Genomic DNA, 18,076 nt, shown 5'->3' with positions numbered 1-18,076 from the left:
TTTTGTTAAATAGAGGGGAAAAGAATTTCTTTCTTTTTAAAAAAAAAGGGGGCAAAATGTTAAACCATAAAAAAAAAAAAAAAAAAAAAAAAAATCAGATATAACAAAACAAATAAAAACAGCCATGACCTAGTAACATCACTGGGTTTGCATTTCAAATAACAGAAAAGTCTTTAAGGTTTCATTGAAACAATACACATTTTTAATTTCTTATGCGATTCACCTTTTAACAGTACTTTTCTGTCAAGGACAGTTCACCTTATTTAAGGAATTATTTATATGAGGAACTTGAGTGACATCTACTGGATACACATGGTAGTTACAAACATAGTGTTAGATACAAATGTTAAAATGTAGGAGTTCTTACATTATTTTTCATAACATATCCAGTGTATCAGAAATGTCATGAACATTTAGACTAAGAGAAAGTGTAGCAGAAAAAAGAAACGTGTTGGCCAGTTGAACTGACTTTGTGTATTCACCAACATTTGAGATGATTTTCACTGATATTTAAATTGAAATGACTGTAACTAAAAGTAAGACTTCCCTAAAATCTCTCAACCCGGCTTATTAAGTGTACACCATCATGTGTTTGTCAGCTTTTTGTTCTAAATTGTTATTTAAAATCAAGATAATGCATCCTCCTGAAAACAAGCTTCCATGGACGCGTCTCTGATGACATTACTCAAATACTAAACATGCGTATTTGTATTTTTCTTGTTTTTTTCTCATTTTTATGCAATGGGTATACATAGAGTGCACCCAGAACGTATTTACACTGCTTAACTTTTCCCACAATTTACTTTGGTAGAAACTTTATTCTAAATTGTATTAAATTAGTCTCTTTACTCAAACTTTTACTCACAAATCCCCCATCACAACAATATGGGGAGAAAAAAAATGATTTTGGCAAATTTATTAAAAAGAGAAAATCTAAAAATCATATTTAACGTTCAATTATTAATCCTTTAACCACTTACATACATGATTTCCAACTGTCATGAACAGAGGATTTCAAATTATTCTGTTTTAACCTATCTTGTCAGTACTTCATTGTTCAGTTACTACACTGTGGCAGTTTCCAGCACCAAAACCAATGTGAATTTAAGAAGGATATTGAATCCAAATTATTTCTGGTAAAGGATGAGGTTGACTTCCTGTTTTTGCTATTTAATGAAAACAGGAAGGGAAACAGGACACAATGCACAGTCTGCTGACAGCTTCCACCACAATTCATTCTCCAGGCCTTTGCCAAGAACATAAGATGCTGCAGACAATGGATGAGTCTGAACTCAAGAGTGCCAGCTCTCTCTTGGTACTTGTCCTGAAGACTTTAAATAAACTATAGTACTCAGAAGGATTTATCTATAATAACAAGATAAACTTAAATCAATAACTAGAGAGCAATTTTTATACGCTTTTCAAAACCAACTGTTCCTCAAATAATGCCCGACTGAGGAAGGAAACTTGAGATTTTCACTGAAAATTATGAAATCGAGTGAATCATCCTCATCACGTCATTAATTAAATCTTCCTTGTGCCAATAGGAATATTGTTTTCAACTTGCCATTTAAAAGTCACCAGTTGGCAGCTCTGTGGCCTTCGGTCTGCCATGTCCAAAACAAAAGACAGAAATGACACCTTTAGATTTGTCCAAAACTGGAGCAAAATAATATGAGCTATTCTCAGGGAACTGGAAGCGGCACAGAAAACTAAAGTAAGTTGGACAACCACCTGCCATTACATTTCCCTACAAATGTCAAATTAATAAACCCTACTGCATTTTGACTTTACTGCATATTAGATAATTTTTAAGAATTGTTATAGATGACTTTCCTTTTGAGTTCATGCTGTTTTGCTTTCAAACAGAATAGCCCTCCAACTAGTTCATTTATTTTTGAGCTTTTGATTGTGCTATCCTTTTTAAATCTTTCAAAAAAAAAAACAAAATTCCACAAACCCCATATACTTCCCCATTCCCATCTTATAATCTTTGCTCTTCCCAACAGTCTGTCCACCTTCAGCTCACCAGCAGCCCCCTCTCTCCATCCTGTTTGCAGGCTGCCGGGCATAGATAAGGTGTCTTGGCAGGGAGCTGGAATGCTGTCCTTCGCCTCACTGTGTGAGAATCCAGGAATCTTTGTTCACACTAAGTGGCTGGAACAATAGAAACGGCTAAAGCAGTTCGGGTGGATATCAAACGGACACATGAAGAGTAGAAAATTGAATCAAGTACTATCACAGATATGTTGTCAGAACTGAATGCCATGATTTCCCCTCTGATTTTATTGTATTTGAGGATGTTTGTTAAAAGTCTTTCCTTATGGGAAATTCTTAACCTTTAAATCACACTTTTTATTTATTGATTTTATTTCATATTTTGTTTTTACCTTTGTGATTTGTTTTGTTGTTGTTTTTTTCTCTTCCGTGTAAGCATTCACATTTAGTATTGTATACACAATAACTTTTATTGGTAAAAAGTTAAAACAAAAAAATTAAAATGCAAAAAAAAATAATAAATAGATGTGCATAAACAGAGATCAAAGGTGCTGTGCACTTATTAAGATAGTTTACAACTTCCTGTCAAAGATGATGCTCCTGCTTTCTTAATTAAACATGCAACGTTTGAATTCTGTTTCAATCTGTCAATTTACATGTAAGCAAACTGTTTTTAACAGATTAATATCAACACATATGTCCTCTTATCTTTACAACATAAGGAGAAATTGAATCTACGGAAGAGGGTTAGGACCACGCAATCTCAGAATTTTGACTTTAAGACAAATTGACATCTGGGAACAACCAGCTTCAATGACATAGATGTGAGTTATGCAGGAGGATAGGTACTGTAACTTATTAGATTTAAGCTGTGTTTTATATGCCTGAGAAGTCCCTGGAGATGCAATTTCATTAATGGATAAGCAGAAAATTAGCACAAAGAAAAGGAATACAGTTGTAAACGAGTGGTTAATTGTATGCCATGTAAACATGGTACTGTAAACAATTAACCCCAAAGCATTTCATACTATATTCAGTCATTCACCAATTCAGGCACACGTTTACAGGCTAATGCCGATAAGCTACTGGACTGTAGCCACAGCCGCTCTGAGGCACTTTGAAAGGAACAAGGCTGCTATGCACTGGTGGCACTGGGCCCTCTGACCACCAACCAGGTGACTCATTCATGCATGTTTGAGAAATTCTTGAATCACTTGTGGCAGCCGTTCGAGTGGTGCCTGCTCATACAATGTGCAGAGCTCCGGCTAGACCTGCTGTCGAGCTCCAGCCCCATAAAACACGCCTCATCCACACAGGTTCACCAGGCTAGAAACAGCAGCAATTTGCACACACCTGCTGAAACTGTGCGTCTGCTGAACTCCTAAGAACGGCTGTAAACTGCATCAATCAGTTGATGATTTTTATTTTTTATTTTTCTCAGTGGCCCTTATCCTCTTGCGTATGAACACGATTACATTGACCTGCATATTAATTCCACTACTGCAAGTGAAAAAACTAAATGGGAAATAAGTCGTAAATAGCCTGTACTTGTAAAGCGGTTTATCAAAATACAGTTTGTTTTTGTATCATACTTTAAAACTACTGAAAGGCATACGCAAAGCATTGATTTTTATTCACTTTAATGTGGCAAGGCTCAATATGAGTAAATGCCAAAGGCTAAACGATTTAGTTTGATATTAGTCACAAATAAACTCAACACTTTTCACAAGTCCACAGTCCATTAAAATAATGTGTTATATTACAAAACAGTAATTACATGATTGCCTGTTTTGTAAGCTGTGGAGTGGGGTGCCTGCATAACAAGGAACATTACAGGTTACACTGATTCTTTCTGTAAACCCTTACAGTAGAATATACATTCTTAACCACCAATGCTCTCCGCTTGTGCGTAATTAGTTTTAGTTTTCAAAAGTGACACAATTAAGCATGAAAATCATGCTTTTTAGAGTGCACAGCTTGTCTAAAAGTACACCAGGAAAATGTTTACCACCTATTAAAACGGCCTCCTTCTGCAAATAACAAAAATGGGGTGGAGGTGAACAAAATATTGTAATTTGTCTCTGCCGTGCAAAGTTCTACAATTATTTGTGTCTAAATTACTGGGAGGAATGAAATCCCTTTCGTTGATCTTTTGGTGTTTATGCAAATAAAATTTGCTGAAGCAATCAGTTAAGGACAGATGTGTGCTCAGTGGTTTGAGAAGAAAATGTGCCAAATTGTTTGATGATCACTGCCTTAGTGATTTTTTATTTTATTTTTTTTTTACAAAGTTTTTCTTGTGTATCTCAGTTGCTGTAGCTGTCACACATGGGTGGAACTATTAATAATTGATAAAAGGAAAAAACACATTTCCACATATATCACATAAGCAACTGTCTTTGTCTGCAGCTGCTTTTTAAATGAAATTAGACCTTCGTTTGCCATTTAAAAAAAATTACATTACTTAATTGTCTGCATGAAGGGGTCATACGTACTTGATTAGTCAGAGAGATTAAGGGAGAAAACCAAAAATTTAGGGTTATGACATAAGAAACAACAGTAGATTAACAACTGAAAATGTCAAATTACTTTCACCCAGATGCCCTGTTAATGGGGTAGTACGCAAAATTGATCTTCTCGAAATTTATAACATGCTATAATGTCAATCCCTCATCAAACACTCATTCATGTATGTTGGACATATCCTTGAATTTGTGTGCAGTCACTGGAGGGGGCTTTAACACTTTTATTTATAAAACTCCTCCTTGGAGTTACAGTCTCCTGATGACATGAACTGTCATCATTTCACTCGATGGTGATGAGATTGATGATGGATCCTTCCCTGCATCAATTTGCGCTTTTGTCAAGGTACATCGGGCGCAGGCTTTCCACCCCCCTGCAGGTGCGTTGTTAGGTACGGCTAGCACAATTCCAACTTACGGACCCTGTAGAAGCACCTAAATCGGTCTTCTCTTGTTTCTTTGAAAGCTGTTCAACTCAGCAGTGCTGATATAGTTACGGCTGAACCAGAAGCTTTTGATCTGTCTTCCTGGCATCACTTTGCCAGGACGACAGATTTTCTGTCTTTGGGTTAGAAAATTTGCAGATTGCTAGATTTTTGTGTTTTTTAAATACCTACAAAATTTATTTTTCTTCTCAGGATAATTACATAGCCTCACAACCCTAATCTATCAATTGGGATTCAATAAATATAGATAAAACCAGCCAAAGTTTAATTTGGCTGGTTTTGGCTTTAGTCATGCCCACCATGTCAGGAAGACACTGTGAATATAATTGTAAAATTTTGGCATGCACGTCTTCGAGTAAGTCCCACAGTTAGGGTTGTAGTACTGCTCAGCGATCATTCATATGTTATTTTCAAAGTAAACATCTTGCTTGCAACGGATCCAAAAATGTCTCCTTTATGTTCATTTGATCCTTTGCTACCTGTCTTTGAACTAGGTGGGAAACTGAAGCACTTGCAGACAATCCACACAGTTCTAAAGCAGAACATGCAAACTTCACACAAGGAGGTTATTATAGTTTTGAAATTAAAGTCAACAGTGCCCAGCAGCTTTTGATCAAACAGATAAAAAAAAAAAACAGAATATTTTAGTCCAGTTGAATGCACTCCAGAGGAAGGAATAGCCAGTCTGTGTATTTTCTTTTTCTATTCAGCTTATTTTCTATCAGAAAACATAAAGAAGGGAAAAAAGGGAAAGAATGTGAGTGCTGCATTCCATGAACCGTTCCAAGGAGGCGGTAAATCATAATCCCTGAGCAGAAACTAAATTCACCACACCTACCAAACCCCATTTAGGTCTAGAGGCCAGAGGTCCAACCTTTTACTATCTGTGAGCTCCCCCCGCCTTTTTTTTTTTTCCTCTAATCCTTTTTTCTTTCAGGGCAAAAAAAATGAAAGCCAAATAGACATGGATAATCCTCAGCGTCTTTCCGAAAAGGAAATTATTATATTTGAAGCTATGAAAGTGCATCCTGGAGCTAAGGTAATGCACAAAGGTTTTTAAGCCTTCTGTCTTGATCTAAGAAAAACACAAAGCAGGGGCAGGTTGCCAGATAGATTCCTGCACAGTGCTCCTATGGTTTTACTAGCACATCTGCTCTATATGTACTGTGATTTACAGCACATCCCAAGACACAAAGTTTTTTTTTTTGTTTTTTTTTTTTTTGTTTTTTTTTTTTTCCAACTTAAGGGTAAAGCAAATGCAGTATAAAACTAGAAAGGTTTATCTGGCTATAAACGGAGGAAATTGCTCTGATTTTGTTGATTTTGTTTTGGTGGTGCTCCACTGGATGCACTCTCTCTTATACACTATTTCTCTTTCTCTCTCAATAATGATTATAACTCTTAAAATGTCTTCATTGGCTTCCTGTTTATTTTCTCATTCATTAAAAAAAAAAAAAAATTTTAAAGTTTTAAAAGCACTTATCTATGTAATCTCCTTGATATTCACACTTTACTTGAGAAGAAAACATCTGTAACCGGTAGGAAGTTGCTAGATAGTTAAGCTGAGATTTCTATATTTTTAGCCTCTCCTCTGTAACTTTTTAAAGGTGCAATTCCTGCTATCGTCACAGCGTCTAGACGTTATGTGTTCCTGCAGGTCCATGATTCCATGCTAAAGCGATAGGTTTCTGTGTGGGATGATTGACGGCCGCTTCCCTGCTGAGTTTACATAGCGATGGCCCACTTCTTCAAGGAACCCTAAGCTAATCACCTCATTTCCCTGTGGCGTAAATCCTGTTACTTGCAGTGGTAAAGTGGACACAAACCAAGAAAGGTCTAATTGTGCTTGTTTCAAAAAAAAAAAGAGAAAGAAACCCAGCAGATATCCCACTCAAAATCATTGCTTCATCTTGTGCCTCTCTTTTGTGCCTACACCTTGCAAATGTTACTCAAAGACAACAAATGTAAATGTTACCTAGAAGGTTTAAAAACTGCTGCAATGGTTTAACAGCATGTTAAATACATATACATGTGCAAAGAGTTGTTAATTGGTTTAATTATCTCTCGACACGCTATAAGACAATACTCTGAGAATCTATCTTTTAGTCTAGATCTCAGCCTGACTGTGATGTTACAGCAGGACTTGAAAGTTGCTCTTCACAGACTGCTTAACCAATTTGACTGGGCTTGATCTACTTTGTCTCAAAAGAAGCAGACTAGGTTTAACTTAAAGGACATAAGAAAAAAAAAAAAAGGTCCTTGACCTTGTGGTGGTACTGACATTGGTAAGTTATGTAATTAGACCAAGGAAACCAATAAGAGGTGGAATTTAAAGAACAGTTATGGTATATAGTTTTCAGTGTGGGCGATCACGTACAGTAGAGGCTCTGGGGCCTCTTCAAGGTTTTTCCTGTCTTGTGTTTTAAGCTCTCAAAGTAGAACATCATTGTGAGAGCCATGCAAGCCGGTAGAGACTCAAAGACCCTGACAATTGGTTTTATACCAAGCCAGCTGCACTTTCCCAGCCTAACTCCTACAGCTGTGTATCCGCCTTCCAGCTATTTATTTTCTCAGATCCATTCTACTTCCTGGCATGTCACGCTGCTCAGGGCTGAGCTTAGATCCCAGTCATCTTTGCCATTTCTCTTCCATTCATTGATGATGTTAATTTCTAGCATTAACGGAGGAAAAGAGAAATTACCCTCTTTCTTGCATCTCGTGTCTATTGTCTTTGTGTGACTGACTTTTGCTTCCCTGCAGACTAAATTTCCGTTCCTTGGGTTGTTATAGTTAGGCTGTGAAATCACGCCTTGCTCCACATACCCCTTTTCGTACTCATATCCTTCACTCCACTTCCCAATCACCATCCTCTCCCTCCTCTGGTCACCTTCCCGCCTCGTACTGTTCGTGGCCAATCTTTAATATTTATGACCTCAAAGCTTGGATGTTGTCTAGGAGCCTGAAAAATAATGCCGCTAGGATAAAGTCGAGAAGCTGCAGCAATGCGGTGCATAATGGGGTGCTGCCCAGACTTTCCAAACCATCATGCTGAAGTGATTGGGCCACAGGAACCTGAACCTGATGTGCTGACAGGGGCCCCCCAACCACTTTCTGCCTCAAGAACCACCCATACCACTCGACACCACCACTCTGACACCAGGCTCACAGTGGCAACCGTTGGCTGATTTACATCTTCTGATCCAGCTTCAGAGGATGGAGGGGGTAAAGAAGAAGAATAAAAAAAAAACACCCTTCTGTTTGCAATGTCTTCTCCTATTGTAAAAATGCCTATAGTGTCTGTCAAACACATTCCAAATACATGGCAAAGGCTAGACCATTATCCATAACTGGAGGAAATATGAGACAACAGTGACATTGCAAGAGGTTAACTGAGAATTTCAAGAGGCTTGCGGCAACACTGAAAAGTTGCTGTAGCTGCTGAATGTAGCAGATGACAATCTGCTGAATTCCCAACATGTCTCACAGACAGAGACCTAGAAATTCAAATGGAAAAAATAATCCAGTTCAGCAAGAATCTCCCCAAACCTTCTAGGAGAAGGGGATGTTGAAACCAAACTTTTATAAACTTTTCACAGAAAAACAATTCCAGGAATTAGCTAAATAAATCCATCCATGGAGGGAGGAACAAGGTCGTGGGAGCATCACGTCAGTTTGATCCTTCTGAGGTTTTCTCAAAATCTCAACAGTTAGAAATGTCTTTCAGAGTTGATGACAAATCTTGTGGCGTTTGCTAAAAATCTAAAACCTAATATGGGTTTGACTTTTTTAGCATCACAGTATGTCTGTGTTTATCTAATCATCGATTAAATTTACATCAATGGAGAAAAATACAAATTTTGAAACAGCTTCCCCAGAAGCCAGAACTAAATTGAAAGGAAAATATTTTTTTAAGAAATCCTGTCATGTAGAACATCAAATACTTTTGAATCAAGACATGGGGTTAGGGTTAGAGAGAAACTGACTGCTCCATTTGACTCAAAAGGAGCTTCAACAAAGTATCCGCTTACGCTTGTGCAGACTTATACAAGCATCAAACTTTTACTTTCTTCTAACGGATAGTGTTTTTTGGTTCAGTTGCTCAGGATATGCAGTGGATAAAATAAACAAGAAATAATAAAAATATATCTAAAAACATTAAATATATCTGTGATACGTATACTGACATGACATGTACACTTGATGTGTCCAGTAACCAATGTACTACACATATAAAGAAATCAAAGCAAAATAATCAAATAATTAGATAATATGAAGGGGAGTAATACAAGTGACACGTATTGGACACATGAAGAAACAGATGTGCAAATAAGGCCAAGAAAGCAGTGGAAATCTTTCAAAATATCAACCGGACATATATTTGAAGGACGGATGAATGTAGGTCTTTTTCAGGGCATTTTTGATAATCTGAAGATAAAAGGAGTATGGATTTCAATGCAAGCTAATCATCTCAAGCAAGCAGGCTAGAAAAGCCTCGGTGGTGTTAGAGAAAGAGAAAAAAACAATGGTCCAGTTTCAAGCGGACTAGATTTTTCATACAGCTTCAACTTGAGCTTATTTTTTTTTCAAAATAAAACAGCAATAATGAATTATATTATAATTATATTATATGTGTGAAAAAAAATGTAAATTATTCATTATGGTCCAGTTTTACATTACAACAATCTGAGCCATCAACAGTAGTGTTAAAACTTTTGAAAGCCAGTGCATGTTCCTTCTTTAACCTAATAAAATGACTCAAACATATGCAAAATGTTTTATTAAAAGGGACTCATTTTTAACAAATTTTTCCGTTTTTTTTTTTTTTAAAAAGAGAGTGTAAAATGAATTAAGCTGTAAAATTAATTAATTAAACAGGATGTATTGCAATGGCATATCTGGCTTTAATTACCGTGATCATAATGTTGTCCTCATTTAACTCTGTATTTGGATACTTCAGATGTAGTGTCAAATGTATTTACTGATTAATATAATCTTCAATGGAGAAAACTACTGCCCTCTTGTGTTTTAGGTTGTAGTGTGTGTCAGCTCTGTGACACACACTTGTATCTGTCATAAAGTAGTTACCCAAAATAGCCCCATTTTGTGTGATGCACAAGCAACTATTTATGCAAAGAACAGATGTAATGGAAATTATGCAAACCATGAAGCATTGTGACAAAATAATTCATGAATATTATTTAATGTAAAAACAATGACTTACCAGTGGTTGGAATTAATATTTGATAAATCTCTTGTTACTTCTCCTTAGTGCAGATCAGTTATAAACTTTCAATTTGAGACTTTTTCAGTTTCTCCGCTGGTTATAATGAATCCAACAAAAAACACGTTGACTGAAAATTGGAGGACTAATTAGTTCACGTCAAGGCCATAAACACTCAGCCACCTTTTCACTGTTATTTTTTCTTTTCCTTTTTGTTCATTAACGCTGCAGAGCCTTATTTCTTTTTCTTTTAACATCATCTTGAAGTGGTTTGTGAGGTTTTTGTCACACAAGAGGAGCAATGAGTGCTTATAATTGTAGGGATAAGTTTTAACAAATAACTAAAATGTTCAACTTGTAATCCAGACACACACACACAAAAAAAAAAAAACAGGACAAAAACACACAAACAAATCTCAGAATTTTTTAGCTGAATATAACACATCCTTAAGTTTGGCAAGTCAATGGCTCCACAAAGCAGAGTGAAACATCTGCCTTCACTTCTCTGAATCATCTGAAAAACGCTCGAGTCCATTGAGACTCCTGTCTGACCTCATCTGTTAGCCTGTCCATGCACACCATCATGCCAACTGTGCATGACTGTGGCACCAGCTGATCAAATGTCTTTACTTTTATGACAAAAACACATGAAAAATACAGAGTAATAATAATTTCCCTCACTATTCTCTGGTGACAATTACTAATACAACTTCTGTTTTCATCATTAAATTTTAGTGTATAAAATCGCCCTTCTTACTCACTCATTCGCTTTGAAATCAAAGGCAAAACAACATTTTTATTTTTTTTTATTTCTTGCTTTATTTGCTTCAAACACCAACAGAAGCTGAAAGCTAAAATGCACACAGCACAAAATCTATTCACACATTAGAAAATTATTGCTTGTATTCCACATTAAATATATATGTGATGACCAAACAGCAGAAACTGAAATGGTTGATTCCCTGAACATTGAAACGCAACAGAATGTCTTTGCACTTGTTTTTCACATATTTGATGACATCAGTCGCATTTAGTTGTAGAAAAGTGTCATATTTTTTATTTTTTTTTTAGCTATACTGATTAGTTAATTTATAGCCATTTATTTTCATGATTATATTTTTGTGAGAGAGAGAGAGAGTGAGAGAATGCTCTTTGTAACTCTCTTCTTCAGCAAAATGGGTACATTTTCTTATGCAGAAGTGAAACCCACTCCATTTAACAAGGGAGGCACACTGAATACTCCAGGGGCCACGGGTATAATCAAAACACTGCAAGAGCCGGCAAGGAATACCAACTCTAGTTAAGAACAAAGGAAATGGAAATCAATAGCGGGATATGCAGATTTTTTTGACAGCTCGACACACAAATGGTCTTTTGGGAGTTAGTCTTCTTTTGCCTGTGCCAGGTTAAAATAACAACTGAGATGGGGAAAGAAATCAAAAAATGCAACACATGGTTACGAAAGGGCACAGCATTACACCTACTTATTTTCGTGTGAAGGTGTTCCAAAACAATCAATAAGAAATGTGCTGCATTACAAGCGAGGCTAAAGCGCCCAAGGCATGGTCATATCTTTAAGTGCACACTAACAACCTAAGAAATTCATTTAAAGCTGAATACTGCATTATTTAAAAGCTCCACTTCATGTTTTATGCACAATTGTATTTGTCAGTTTGACGACACTTGAGAAGCTTGAGGAAAGTCTCCATCTTATGGGCATCTTTCTTGAAGCAGCTGAGCTGGGTGTAGTCCCTCAGAACAGATTCCAGCACCTCCGGCTCCACCTCGTTCTGGACTACACCTTGTTCACTGTAACCTGTGGCCAGTGTGTCCTCATCCAGCATCTGTTAGAAAACATGTCAAAAACATGCAGGAAAATTACACAAGACATCAAATGTAGAGCAATTTCAGAGGTATTTATACACATTGAACAAATATTGCAATTAAAAGTTCTGCGTGGTAGAGTTTATGTGATTCACCAACATGAAGTTGTGCATAATTGTGAAGTGGAAAAAAAAAAATACTTAAATTGTTCTTGAAAGTGTTCTAGATTAAATTCAGGTTTGAATTCAACCCCTCTGAATCAATAATTTATAAAAATATAGTTGAATTATCTGGAGAATGCACGTCGCATTCTAAAGCATTTGCCCGTTCTTTTGCGTAATATTCTCTCTGCTTAATCAGATTAAAGAGAAAGCACATGAAAAAAAAAAAAATACTTTCAAGATTCTTAGTTCTAACACATAAATATGTTTGGATTAAATTATTTTATTGCTGCATTGGCTACATATTTTTGGGTTATTTTGGTGTTGGAAGGTGAATCTTTGTCTGTTGCAGCTTCTATCAGGTTTTCTTCCATGGTTTCCCTGAAGGTTGCCCTTCAACTCTGGCCAGCTTTGCAAAGATAATTGCTGTCACCACAACCTTTCACAATGGAAATTATGTGATCAGAGTGGTGTTCTCTGTTACGTATCCTCTACACATCTTGTTGTGCGCTTGACATGTGTGTCTTTGAACAATTATACCCTTCCTGTGAGTTAGTGTGTCTTTTTCAGTGTTGTAGCACTGGCCAGTTCTTTGTCTATTCTTCAAAGTGTAGGATACTTTTCTATTAATACAGCAACTTGATTTTATTTTTTTATTTTTTTCCATAACTTCGTCTGACCATTTTGTTGTGTGTTCTTTGATTTCATTGATGGCGTTTCCTGACTAATGTTCTCTAACAAAACTCTAAGCTATTTACTGAATAGTTTCATTTTCATTTGAACTTCTGAATGTAATTGATGACATAAGACTTAAATTTTGGGTATCAGAGTAAATATGGTTTAAAAAATATTTGCCACACACACAGATCAGATTTTTACAGTTTTACTTGGAAAAACACTTCCTTTCATGTTGCCTGACGTTCTGTCACTCTATCACATAAAACTGTTGTAATGTACCAAAATGTTAAAAAAATTCAAGGGATATAAATACTTGTGCAAGGCTCTGTAAACATCTTTATTTCACTGTGTGAGTTGTTTAGAATAAAATAACATAAAATGTAAAAAAAAAAAATAAAAATAGCCCACCTTTTTAATGAGAACCACAACTCCTTGCTCCAGGCTACTAAGTTTCTCGGACACCCACTTCGTCTTGTTGAGCAGCATGTCAGGGGCGTGATCGTAGCGTTCCATTGTCATCTGTAGGTAGACCAAGGGCTCAGTCCAAGACTGGATGAGCATCAGCACGGAGTGAAGCAGCCATTTGTCCTGCAAAAGCAAACAACTCAGATAAACACCAAATAAGGACCATAAACTCGTGCACGGCCATTATTTCATGTAAATATTAAGGATAGTACATATGATACAAAACAGAGTTTGTTGACTGCTGGAAATTTTTTCTCCTTCCTGTTGTATAGCATTATCATTTTTGACAATTTCATATTTGTGATTTTGTATTTTTTTTTTTGTGCCAAATGTGCCTGACGTCATGCATCAGCTTCACCAGATGGACATTTTGTACCTGCTACTACAACCGATGATTTAATTAGCTTCTCATCCACTGTCAGAAAATGTGAATGTATATAAATCAAATAGATGATATTTCTGGGGGAGGGGAGGTTAATCTGAACTGTTTTGGTTTTATCAGGTATGAGTTGCAGTTCATATATGGAGCACATTTACAACAACCTCAGCTGACCAAAGTGCTTCAAAACAATCACAACAACAAAGGTAGATAAATGACAAAATAAGAAATAAACCTGACCATCATAATTGTCCACATTTATGAATAACTGACATAAACAGAAATTACAATCACTAGAAATATGCCTTTAGAAAACAAAGTAGTATGAAATTGGAATGAAATTGTAACAAATTTGTGATTATATTTCTTTCTGTAGAATGTACTGAGGAGGTAATTCAGCCATTAGATTTAGTTGTGTTGGATGTGGGACAATACTAAAACGTTGCAGGACACTGACCCTTGAGGACTGACTATGAGGTCCCCTAATTTAATCAGTAAATGTTGCTTAAGATATTCTGACCTAAACATATGTAACTGTGTTACCTGGAAAATGTCATTTGTAGATCAGTCAAATCACCTTTTACAGACCTTTTGTTGACTCAGTTTTGGTTCAGTTTTGTTTCCACCCTATTGACTAAGCTGACCTTTTTCTTTTTTTTTCTTTTTTCTTTTTTTTTTCTAAAAGGCCATGTTCTGTTGGATTGAAGACAAAATGTTTTTTCAGCATACTGAAATACCATCTTCTCAAGGCCGGTATGCATTATATATTATTATTTCACAGTGGACCATGGCTTACTTCAGGCTGCAAATCCTAAGTTTTACCCACATTTTTCTTACACTGAGAATCGACTTTTACACATTACAACATCAGCTGCTATTTTAGGCCTCATAATTGTGTGAATGGTAGGAGTTAGCAAATGGATCACAAAGAACCAATAATTCTCCTCAAATCTTCAGATGACTTGCACAGCCTGTAAGTCTACCTACGGAGAAACTGCTTTTACACACCTCTCAATTATGCTGCACCTTACACATACAGAAAACTCTTATTCTAGACATATTAAAATCAAGAATTTCACAAAGGACACAATAACCTTTGGTAAGTGATAACTATATGCTTACAGATATTTGCTGGACTTCACTTTTGGAACTGGGGATGGGCAGGGCTTTGGTGATGCACGAATAGGCAGCCTGATTACTCTGCAGCCGAAAAGGAAATGGGATGAACAACTCCTCCTGCAAAACAATGGCGACCAACAAGAAGAAATGTTTAGATTAGTTAAGCACTGAACATCAGTTTGCAGTATTCCAGTGACTTGATTTCGTCAGCTTTATTAACTTATACTACTGAACACGGCAGCGTACGATAAAAGGGAGCAACAATTTCACCGACTTTCCTACCTGACCTGAAATAAATAAAAGACACACTACTAACACAGTGACAAAAGTTTCATCTCGCTTTACCACTGGAGACACAGCGGGTCCGCATTTTGTTCTCCTGCATGGGCTCATCTGCAGACTCCACGCAGCACATTCCTTGTAACAACCAGTGTGCGGTTTCATTTCAAAGGGCCATTCTGATTCTCACAAACCGAAGGGGATTCAACAAGGTGCAAAAGCCTGAGCTTTCAGTATTGCCGTGTATCATTATCACATTCACATGACCCTGCTGTGGGCTTGCTTCTTCAATAAAACATCTTCGCCTCAGAAGAGAGGTGGAAGATTACTTTGAAGCCCCCAAAGTGAGGCGATGATCACGTCAAAATCAAAAGCAAATAGCAGTGTGCATCTAAAGGAGAGAGCCACATGCTTCTGGTCTGGCATAATGTTTGAAAAAGTTCTACAAAAATGTAATTTCTATATTTCTGGAAGTGACGGTTCGGTTTAAAGGCTGTTGCTGGACCTTATCTCTTTAAGCAAAGAGATGTCTCATATTTCTCATAGAACGTGGTAGAATATTTTTCACCAAAATTACTTGATTTTTTTTTTGTTTGTTTGTTTTTCAATAACTTCCATGTGGTTTGATGATTAAATATTTAAAGCTAACAACACAGACGTAATGATGGCTGCACAGGGAGGGAGAGGATATCACATTATGAACAACAAATCAGGATTCATCATGACAACACCCATCTACACAATGAAGCAGTGTTACCTGATGACTAGGCAAAACAACGCTGTCAGACTCCATCGGTTGATATGCAAATATAGAAGCGACGATGTCAAATGTTTTCATCAGATTAATAATTTACAGAAACAATTTAGCCACTGCAGTGTGATTGATAGTTCTATAGACATACACAACTATCAATTCACATGCTAACGTGGAAAATCAGTGTTTGTAAACCCATTTGCTTTTGGACAGTTTTCTAGACAACATTTTTTATTTTTTTTTTTCAATAAGATAATACTGTGTTTGAGCAATCATCCTTTTTAGTCTTTGTCTTGCCAGGGGTGTTTTGAAGAGTATCTAAACCAGGGGTCCCCAAGCTACGGCCTGCGGGCTGGTCTGGCCCCCTGAACAAAACCAGATCTGGCCCACCTCCTCATTTGGTCCGGCCCCCTGAACAATACCAGAGAGCATTCAGTGTTTTTTTTTTCATATATATGTGGATTTTTCTTCAACCACCAGGGGGACTCTTGAGCAGATATGAAATTTAGTGTCCCTCAATGGAATATATACTAGTCAGTACCAGTCACCGTTTCGCTCACGGTTTTTTTCCATTTGCATTCTGGGTAAAAATCTATCTACAAACGCGAATATGTCGTCGTCGGCAGTAATCCAATCCCCCCCCCCGCCCACCCCCCCCGTCAACAAAACTTTTCTAAGGTTTCTTTCTCCAAACACTAAGACCGGCCCCCGACCAGAAAAGGGAACAGTCATGTGGCCCTCGCAGGAAAAAGTTTGGGGACCCCTGATCTAAACACAATGAGACGACACTTCACAGAAACTGGTTTCATCTTTTAAAACGTACAAACATGTGCAACGACTTATTTTATGATAATGTTAGTATCAACTCACAAACAAAGAGGACAGTTCTTCTGAGACTCGGTAGATGAGCTCAGCATGATGAATGACTCGGTCCAGAAGCTTCTCCTGGGGGATGGAGGTGCAGCGGCTCAGGTTGCCCTGATCGTCTCTGCAGTCTAGCGGGGTGCTTCCAGCAAGATGCTGGGGCCACAGTAAAAGGACCCATAAACCCCACTGAATGACTGAAGTTGTAGTCATACATGCAAAAAGTTTGTTCAAAAACAAATGTTATTGTGCAGATATGGACACCCGGGTGTCGTTTAATTGTTGCCGCTGCTCATAAATTCATGTTATTAAAATCTCCGAACTTATTTTGATACATCACCTGTCTTCTGCATCTTGTCTGTGTTCTTCAGGTTTCATTGCTGCCTCTTTGTGCTGGCAACTTTATAAAGCCTAAGCAGCCCATGAATAAAGGAAAAAGGTCTTGCGTAGGTTCTTGTAAAAAGATACTGTTCTTCACACACTAACGTAGTTCTTTTCTAATGCATAATTACAAGGGTAGGACTGTAGCTGTTTGTGTGGCCAAAATATATTTAAGTTAAAGATTTTTTTCCTTTCTGATTACACCACATCTGAAAATATACTATCTGTCACTACATAAAATAAATAAATAAATAACATTCAGCATCTCTGTGCTACTGTACATTAATCTGAAAAGTAAAAGCTCAAAATTCAATGTATTTTCACTAAGGTAAACATGCATGTCAAAATGGCTGCTATAAAGAAGAAACTTTTTTTGCCCTTTAGTTCCATTTCAGACATTTAACTGCTGTCCTGAAAAACTCATGGTTGTTTGAAAGAAACGGTGGTTTCCCAGTTGTAATGACTGTGTTCAACTGTCTCCAGAGAAAGCAAAGGATACTAGCCAGTGCCTTTTCAAACAGTACCAGTCTAGGTTGTCATACAGAGACGAAGCATGTGCTTCATATTAGGCTTTCTTCCATTGGCTGCAACATTTGACTGAACAGGAAATGTCCTTTTATTATTTAATATACCCATATTATGATAGTAATTGCATGACATTATTATGGAGATTGAACTTACATTACATTTAACTTACATTTGTAGAAATATCCCAAAAAATTGAGATTAACTTTTTTTTTTTTTTTTTACCTTAAATCATTTTATCGGAACTAAAACAAAATACACTCAAGACGTTGCACACCCTTGTATGTTTACTAACATCAAGAACAAGAAGCTACATCACCAAAAACGGGAAGTCAAAAAAAATCCAGTGCTTATATGAACCGGCATCAATATTTGGTTCAAGTAAAGGTATATTTATTTTTCAACCACTGCATGAATCGAAATTCTGTTAACAAAAATACATAAATAAGTAAATAAATAA

General features: G+C 36.8%; 1 protein-coding gene across 2 annotated transcripts; it reads right to left on the bottom strand.

Annotated features, from left to right (window-relative positions):
* Positions 1-10,988: 10,988 nt before the first annotated feature.
* smtla (somatolactin alpha) lies at positions 10,989-17,094 on the bottom strand. Of its 2 annotated transcripts, XM_015048299.1 has the most exons (5): positions 17,051-17,094; positions 16,717-16,907; positions 14,817-14,930; positions 13,259-13,438; positions 10,989-12,031 (listed from the first exon to the last, which is right to left on the bottom strand). In XM_015048299.1, exons 1-5 carry the CDS (start codon positions 17,061-17,063, stop codon positions 11,837-11,839), a joined length of 693 nt encoding a protein of 230 aa, XP_014903785.1. In that variant the 5' UTR covers positions 17,064-17,094; the 3' UTR covers positions 10,989-11,836. The 2 variants fall into 2 exon arrangements, with proteins under 2 accessions (XP_014903785.1, XP_014903784.1); XM_015048298.1 differs by lacking the exon at positions 17,051-17,094 and having other exon boundaries at positions 16,717-16,938.
* Between the last annotated feature and the right edge of the window lie 982 nt (positions 17,095-18,076).

This window comes from Poecilia latipinna, unplaced genomic scaffold (genome assembly GCF_001443285.1).
Source record: "Poecilia latipinna isolate Pla-1442-1.1 unplaced genomic scaffold, P_latipinna-1.0 Scaffold874, whole genome shotgun sequence".
Lineage (NCBI taxonomy): Eukaryota > Metazoa > Chordata > Actinopteri > Cyprinodontiformes > Poeciliidae > Poecilia > Poecilia latipinna.
The sequence above is the reverse complement of the archived record's forward strand: the minus strand, read 5'-3'. Positions and strand labels throughout refer to the sequence as shown.